The sequence below is a fragment of the Helobdella robusta genome, assembly GCF_000326865.2.
Source record: "Helobdella robusta unplaced genomic scaffold HELROscaffold_8, whole genome shotgun sequence".
NCBI lineage: Eukaryota > Metazoa > Annelida > Clitellata > Rhynchobdellida > Glossiphoniidae > Helobdella > Helobdella robusta.
In genome coordinates this window covers 2,207,013-2,216,683 of record NW_008705459.1, presented here as the reverse complement: position 1 = coordinate 2,216,683, position 9,671 = coordinate 2,207,013, and the positions used below count along the sequence as shown (strand labels likewise).

At 29.8% G+C, this 9,671-nt stretch overlaps 1 protein-coding gene across 1 annotated transcript; it reads right to left on the bottom strand.

The window, feature by feature from the left end:
- Positions 1-1,832: 1,832 nt before the first annotated feature.
- On the bottom strand, positions 1,833-9,248 carry HELRODRAFT_96238 (hypothetical protein). The gene is made up of 6 exons (XM_009032093.1): positions 8,766-9,248; positions 7,842-7,892; positions 6,591-6,672; positions 5,060-5,333; positions 2,703-3,376; positions 1,833-2,646 (listed from the first exon to the last, which is right to left on the bottom strand). The coding sequence occupies exons 1-5, from the start codon at positions 9,231-9,233 to the stop codon at positions 3,154-3,156; spliced, it is 1,098 nt and encodes a 365-aa protein (XP_009030341.1). The 5' UTR covers positions 9,234-9,248; the 3' UTR covers positions 1,833-2,646; positions 2,703-3,153.
- Positions 9,249-9,671: the final 423 nt, after the last annotated feature.

Below are 9,671 nucleotides of genomic sequence, written 5' to 3'. Positions count from 1 at the left end.
GTAATTAAAATTTTGAAAAATAATATCCAGACGTATAAAATGTGGAGTTTTTTCTATTTATGTTACTCGTACAATTTTACAGTTTAAAAAATAAAATTTTATAAATGAAAATTAATAAATTAATAACAATAAACAATCATCAAAAATAAAAAGATACAACATTACTTATATTAACTAATTAATTAATTAATCTGTTAATAAATCAATTAAACCAATGCATTAACAGCGACCAGATAACAAAATTCGATGAACAGTCACGGCAAAAATTATCGTCCCAACGAACTCGCCAACAGACAAACGACACACTACATCGAAATGAGTATAAAATTATAAAATATACTCGTCGAAATGTTTGCTCACATTTGTAAAGATACAAGCACGGCGAAAAGGGTCGCAATGTATGCGTGGATAACTTTCTATCTTACCCCCATCATTCAACAAACTTCCAAATGAAACAGCACAAAGAGATTTAATGAAGTTTCTAGTAAGATATTTTAAGCTGGCTGGCCTGTTGGTATTGGTGAGGTGGAAGATGTTTTGAATGCGGTGTGCGGAAACATCAGTGACGTCATACAGCGTACACAAACATCCGCTCGTGCGGTCGATATTTAATATACATACATTAATACATTATACATACATACATATATATACAAATATATATATACAAATATATATATACAAATATATATATATATTACTCATGTTTATATAATTTATATTATAAGAAATTACGTATCGTAGCAAACTCGTGGTATTCATGCATAGCAAATGTTTAAAAAAAATGCAGACGTCATAACAGTGGGGATGGATCAATCAGAATAAAACAGAAAATAACACATCCACAACACACACACACATGCACAAACACACATAGATATATATATATATATATATTTGTGTGTGTGTGTTTACATGGATTTTAACAATACAAATAATAATCACTTGATGAAATCTAGAGAACCTTTCAGATAGAACAACGAACTAATTTCTTCTACACAAATAATTATGCTGGTGGGTGGGAATCGTCGGCGGGAAAGTTGATATCATCATCATCATCATGACCTTTCTCATCATCATCATCATCATCGTCATCATGACCTTTCACATCATCATCATCATCCTTGACATCGTCATCACTATCAACAACTACATCCTCATCATTTCATTATTGTATTCATTCACCAAAAGTCTCTCTTTATTAAAATATTTCTCAGATGTCATCAGCATCGTCATCATCACCATCATCATGACAAACAATATTATCACCACTATCATCATTATAATCATCATCATCATGACAAACAATAATCATCATCATCGTCATCATCACCATCATCATCATATGACCATCGTCACCGGTTCAACGTTCCAAAACAGATTTTATAAAAAATCATGAAAATAACCTCAAGACATCAGATACAACATAACAACAACAAAACACAACATAACAACAACAACACAACATAACAACAACAAAACACAACAACACTGTAACAAATGCACTATAACACTAGATAAAGCGGAGTGACGCAGTAGAGTCGGTCGGAGATTTTGGCCGGAAGTCGGATTTTCTTAAGGAACCGGAGTCGGATTTTTTTATCCGACTCCGAAAAATGTTTTATTGAAAAAAATTATTTTTTCTGAACTTTTTTTGAAAAGATTGTGTTTTTTTAGAGAATAAATATATGCAGTGATCATCTTTAATACTGAAAATATGTGCTAATAATGTGGATGAAATTACATAGCTTTCTTTCACTACGTTGTGAAGCATGAAAATAAATAAAGTAACTTAACTAAGAGAAACATTTACACTGACTGATTTTAAATTTCTTTTAAAGTATTTTTTAATTAGTAGTGATAATAAGATGAAATTATGATGTAAAAAGTTTAAAATTTTCTGAAATTCGCAATCCGAATCGGATTATTTCGAAGGGCTTGAGTCGGATATTTTTTATCTGACTCCAACACACTGAAGAAAACAAGCATTAAACTTATAGACAATTCAACAAACAAACACACATACACATCAGAGTAATCTTCATCATGATAATTAACATAAGCCTCACCATAACCAGTCCCAACATTACAGTCACCATTATAGATCCAATCTCATCATGAATTTTCACATTTGGTCATAATAACCATTATGAATAATTAAAAAAAATATATAAAAAAAATAATACTATTCTTAAAAAACAAAACGAATTAATACAATTTGATACGATACAATACAATACAATACAATACAATACAACACATTGAAATTCAATTACACAATACAATTCAATTACAATAAAATATGATACATTTAAATAAAGTGTAATGAAATAATTTTTGACAATTTGATTGAATATTATGGATAAATAACAATAATAATAAATAAGTCTATCTGTATATTCTTACTAGAATTCAATATAATTAAATAATCAAATAAGTAATTAATTAAAGTTAATGACAATAATAATAACAATAATAATAATGACAATAATAATAATACTATCAGCATTATTATTAAACATTCAGTAAATATTTTCAACACTGTTAACATTTCAAATTAACTTCAAAACAGGAATAAAAAAAGTAAATGTAAAAATATACTCACACATACATACACACGCACATATACATATAATATATATATATATATATATATATATATATATATATATATATATATATATTTATATATATATATATATTCAATAAACTATATAAAATAGCCAGGTGTACATATAAATGAAAATCAACTTTTTTATAATTGAGTAACAAAATAAAACACAAAAAGAAAAATAAACAAAAAAGCAATTAATTAATTTAATTAATTAGTTAATTAATGGTTTAAGTAATCAATTAATTAAATGATTAGACAAGTTAAAACTGTATACATTTAAATTACAGTTCACAAATTTGAAATTTATAACAAACAAAACAAGACAAAAAATGAAGGAAAAAAACGTAATTGTTGTGATAAAATATGAAATTTACAACTAATAAACTAGCAACAAAAACGAGTTAAACAATTGAAGCTGCCACACAGAAGCGCATCCACACACACACACACACAGACACGCACACACACACACATACACACACACAAATAAACACGCACACACACAGGCACACACACACACACAAGCACACACAGGCATATCACTGAAGCATCAATGTCTTGATATTATTTTGTAGGATGGTCTCCCTGGTGGCGGAGAAGACGAACTTGATGTTCTCAGTGTCGACGGCGGTTGTGAAGTGGTGGAAGAGTGGCAGGGTTCGATCTTTCCAGCGAGCGTCAAACAGCTGTACTTCAAACTTTTGTACATCTTCCAGGCACTTGCTGTCAGACGAACTCGGGAACTGTTCGGGAAAGTACTGTCTGTAGGGTGGTGTAGTCACGTGATGTGGTGTGATCGGGTGATGTAGTGAGTTCATTTGGTGACGTGATGTGGAGTGATGTGGTGTGGAAATATGGTAAATATGGTGACGTCATTTGGTGAAGCTATTTGGTGTAGTGTGGTCAGGTGATGTGGTGTGGTCACGTGGTGTGGAGTGGTCACGTGATGTAGTATTGTCACGTGGTGCAGTGTTCATATAGGATGTGACCATATGTAGAATTGTGGTGATTTGAAGTGGTTATGTTAAGTGATGTGGTCGTAGCATGGTAGTGTGATGAGATGTTTTGTATCATTTTCAAGATATCAAAATAGTTGCAATACTTGATTAATTAATTTGATTAATTAATTAACTAATTAATTAAATAGTGTAGGTATAATTTTGACAATCAAAATTTTTAAAATAATTAAATTATATAACACTTCTTGAGTATGTAGCAATTATATAACACTTCTTGAGTATATAGCATTTTTAAAATTTAAAATTTTTATTTGTGGTAGTGTTTCATCTGCTCTATATATCATGTAAATACATTCTTATATAATACGAAAAGAATGTATTTGCATGTACATAGAAGAGATCTAACATTAATGTATATATTACTAAAGAATGTGCCAAAGGTTATTTCTTGATTTGTTTCAATCTCATATTAAGAAATAAGATTAAAGAAGAAAAAAAAACGTAGCTACACGATCACACTTGGAAAAATTTGCATGCAATTGAAATAATTTTATGAAGAAAGACTGCCTACAAAAAATTACACACCTAAATTTTGAAGTGGCTGAAATAAAATCCTTTTTATTAACAAAAAAAGTATTAGTTTTCTTTTTTTAACAAGCATTTATGATCTTTAAAAAAAAAAAATTAATATTGTTTTTGAAACTTCTGGAACTGAAACTGAAACTAAATAAAAATAAACTTCAGGTAAATCCTAGCTAAACAAAACGCAATAAAATATGAAAAGCTAAACGTAAATGACGAAAAAATATTTAAAAACATTTCTAAACCGATTTAATATTGTAAAAAGATGAAATACAACAACTATCACCCAATTGATTATAACATTATTGCAACGGCCATCTTATAATAAAAAAAAAGAGTCTTATAATCAAAAAGAAGAGAAAGGAAGAGAGAGAGAGAGAAAGAGAGAGAAAGAGAGAGAGAGAGAGAGAGAGAGAAAGAGAGAGAGAGAGGACGGGAAGAGAGAGAGAAGAGAAGAAAGAGAGAAAACAAGAGAGTCCAATGAGATAAAACAATAATAATCATCATGGGATGTTGACAATAATTGAAAGATTGTTGGTGTTGTTAAATGAACATTTTTATCCAGTTAATAGCAAGCAGGCCATATCTCAGGCTAATATCACATGATCTTGACCTCAAAACAAACTGCCATATCATACAAATGTTGAATTATTAATTTTTATTTGGTAAGTTATTTCCATTATGTATTACGAACACGTAGTTCATAAGTTATGCTGAAAATTCATATTCATCATTTTACATGAAAATTCATGGAGCAACTAATGGATCACGAACAAACTGATCCAGCATTAAAGTAATGTAAAAATGAAAAATCAATAAAACAAAATGTTGAAACCAACACTGCAGAAAAAAAGTCAACGAAAGAGACATACATACACTCAACATATAACGAAAGCGCACCAACCGAATATCTGATGTAAGAATTTTCTCCTTCAGTAGATCAGTTTTATTTAAGAAGAGGATGATGCTGACGTTAGCGAATGTCTTGTTGTTGACGATGGCGTCAAAAATGTCGCACGACTCAACCAACCGATTTGCTCGTCGATCTTCAAGGAGTGTTTGATCGTATTCACTGGATGAGGCGAGGAAGAGAATGCACGTCACTGCTTCAAAACATTGGTACCATTTGGGTCGCTGTGAACGTTGGCCCCCGACATCGACGAATAGAAATGGGATGCCTTCATTTTCGTATATATATATAAATATACATATATATACATATATATACATATATTTATATATATATATATATACATGTTGGTAATAGACCAAATATATATATATAAAGAAGTGTGTGACTGTGTGCATATGTATAACGAATGTGATTTTATGCATGAGTGTACCTTTGAATGTATGTGTAACTCCCTTCAACAAATTCATAATGTGCATGCTACATTTGTGCGCGAATGTTTTGGAATTATGATGTAATAACATAATTTTATGCTAAAACGTTCTGTGGAATGGTTGACAGTATCAAGTTAAAATGCAGCGTTGAAAATGAACGAAATATTCAAGCTATACTTTGTCATAAAAATAAAATGAAGATAACTAGATGGATTGTTTGAATGGGTGGAGAAACTGATGCATGAGCAAAATGAAGAACAAACAAAGGGTGCAGCGGACGAATAAACGGAAGATCAGACTGTGATGAACACATATGCAGTATATACAGACATGAAAATGAAACAATTCAAACGACAAACAAATAGAAAAAGAGACTGTTGATCGGATTTGGGCACTATAGATCAGAGGTGGGCATTATAGATGGCATTATAGATCAAAGGTAGGCAAACTTTTTTGCTGAGTTCACTCTGAGACACTGATGTACATTTAGAAGTTTGTTTCTCTAAATTATAAAAATTGACTTTTTAAATTAACTTTCAAATTATGTCAAAAACTTCATTTTCACAAGGAATTTCAGATTCATAAATAATCACATCTATTTGTGAGATTAAAATGTGAAATCAAACCTTTGCCATAAATACCATTAATCTCATTGAAGTGTAAGAACAATCATTGAGTACTCAGCATTGTTCATAGTATTATTTATATTTATATTCAAGTAGAAATATTCCTCCACAAAAACTCTGATAACAATTTAGCAGTCAAGTTTTTCAAGTGTGTATGAACAAGAAAATGCTGATAAAGTGGCAAGAAATCCAAAAAAAATTGTGCAGATACTTCTGAAACCTTGATGTCCATTTAGATGTTTAAGATTGGGTGTAAATAAATGTAGAGAATACGGTTCTTGTGAGTAAAAGTGAAAAGCGTATGATGCTTGAGAAACGCATACAATGAACAGGCGAGCCACAAGTCTCCCAACTCTAATACATGAGAACCATTAGAGCTCAACTATCCATTGTGAAACAGAAAATAAATAAACACATGGATGTAAAGTATACATGACGTGCAAATTTAGGCATAATTAAAAGGACCTTTGATGATGAACTCGTACTCGGATATGCTTTTCGTGGGTTTTCGAGCATGTAGGATGTCCTGGTTGGATGGCACATAGCTCTGCAGTGTTGGTGGTGGTGGAAAGTTATTAAATTTAATAATTACATTCATTTTATGATAATTACCCATTGTTATAAATATCACAAATTTAAAAATAATATGTTGACCAATTTTTTCAGCAACAAACTGCAGTAGGTTCATTCTGATTCATGCTAAGAATATATATACAAGCTGGCATTCTTTAATTTATTGCCAGGCTTTCCTAAGCAATGAATCTTTAATGTAAAATTTTTTGTGGCTAAAATGAGAATGATGAATTGAAGAATATGCTTGATGCCACTGAAGCTGATTCATAGCTTTTGGATGCCCCAGTATTTAATGGCCACCAATGTACAGTGTACAAGTGTGCATATGCATCTAAGAGAGATAGCATGGGAAAAAATATAAAGATAAATAAACTGTTAAAATCATCTTGTACATTATGTAGCAAAATCAGCATATCATTTATGACAAATTATAACATTCAAAGAACTTCAGTCTGTACTAATTATGTTTGTGAATCACAAATTGAACAGATGAATAAAATGAAGGCAATAACACACTCAACAAAATAAAATATCACTCAATAATAAATTGAATTTATACAAAAACAATTTTTTTTAAATTTGATAAGGAAAACAATGAAGTTTGAAGCAGGAGACATTTGAACACAGAGCATAACTGCATAAGACACAACAATATAACAAAGACACAAAGTAACATTAACTGCATACACTGAAAACAACATTGAAATGACACAATGATGCAATAAACAACATCAATTAAAACATTACATTTCATTACTCTATTAAACAAAATCAACAATAAATTAAAACTTTTTAAAAACATTCCAAAAGACTACAAATTCAGACCTGGGTATGTGTTGAATTTTGCCCAATAAACACCAAAACCTGTCAACCACACCGTGCAACAAACACATCCACAATTACATTTTGATTTAAAAGTGAGCACAACATTATATTAATGAAAGAGTTTTGAGAAGACACCATTTGAACTAAGTAGCTGTTAAAGCGACAGCAAAAAATGATAAGCATCATAAACTGTTGAACATTATAACACCTATCAAAAGCTACAATACACAGTAGAATTTAAACACCATATGACAACATGCAACAATGAACTACAAAATACAAACATACAACAACGACAGCACATAAAAAAGAGCTAACCATTGAGCTGATTCGTTCTATATTTTCCATGAAGTATTTTAATGAGTCTCCCTTCAGAAAATAAATTGAGTAGTTGATCATATATTATAAGTGCTTGATCATCATACAAATCATTACCATATCTGATTTTATTACAATCCCAAATTTCTAAAACATTTATGTATAACAAATATATTTATGCAAAAAATAAAAAACAAACATACAAACACAAAACAGCACAGACATGCAAACATATTTTTAAAAATCTTGAACAAAAAAATGGAGAAGCAATTTACATTTTTATCACTATATTAATTAAGATTGTATTTTCACTAAAACAAAATTTGTGGTTTCTTAAGATATTTAAGGTTTAAAAATAATAAAAAAATTAATTATTTGAATTCAATTCAAAGATTTTTAACACAAAAGTAGAGAGAATTAATAACCATATGAGAAAAACCATACATAAATCTTATCTGACACAAAAAGCAAAGTCAATGAAATTATTAATCATATGACATCAACTAAATCTAAATCAACTAAGAAATAATTTTGCAAACATTTATTACCTTAACAGAAGAACATGACCACACCAAACCTAACCAGACCTTGCTTACCTTTTTTCTGACACATGCAGAACCTCTTACATACCACCCTGCATTTAAACCTTCATGCTACAAAGACTTAACGAAGTGCACACACATTATGTATAACATAACTTTTTTTTATCAAAATCTACTCTAATTTTCCATTGATCACTATTATTTCATATTAGTTAAAAAAATTTAAATAACCCTTTAGCTAGCTAATGTTTTATAATATAATAATTTAACAATGAAGACAATAATTAGAATGTATTGTTTATTAAATTAAATTGAATTTGGAAAAAAAATTAATAAAAAGTAAACCGTCGGCAGGAAATAAATTAGAAGAAACAAAACCAACAAGATGGAACTCCTTCCTGCGACTGAATGCCTCTTGAATACCACCATCCTCCCAGAGTTCAATTAGGGATGTGACATACTGAGTGAAGACAGGTTCCTCCAGTTTGATATTGTTGTCATAACTGAACACGAACTGTGCATGAGTGTGACTGGCCGGCTGTTGGAAAGTTAGTTGCAGTTTCGCCCTGGCGTCAATCAGGACCTTCATACCCTTCACGATGTTTTCGTAGATGGTCGTTTTGTAGACTTTTAATTCGTCGGGTTGGAATTCTTTGCCGTTGATAATTCTCATCTGTTTGATGAACGTACTTTTGCCACTCTCGCCAGATCCCAGCAGAAGTAATTTTATCGTCCGGCGCAACTTGCTTCTATCTTTAGAAAGTTGTTTGTCAATTTGTTGACTGCGGATGTAGGGTTTTCGGCGGTTTGGATCTTTCGGAGAACAACAACCGAAAAACACCGTCGCCATTTTGGTGTAGTTTGTTTTCTTCTCGATAGAAATGTTACATTTATTTCTAAATGAAAAGAATGGTCACAAGCTTTTGGCACCGGTTCTTAGATTAACTTTTAAATATTAACTTATTTAATAATTTAAAAAATTTGCTAAGAAGCATTTAAAAAATTTCAATTAATTGTTTTGTGCGTGATTTTTATACACTTTACAATTTGACATCTTATGATTTATATTTAGTTGAGTCAATTTGTGTGTGTGTGTGTATATATATATATTAATATATATATATATATATATATATATATATATATATATATATATATATATATATATATATATATATATATATATATATATATATATATATATATATATATATATATATATATATATATATATATATATATATATATATATATATATATATATATATATATATATATATATATATAT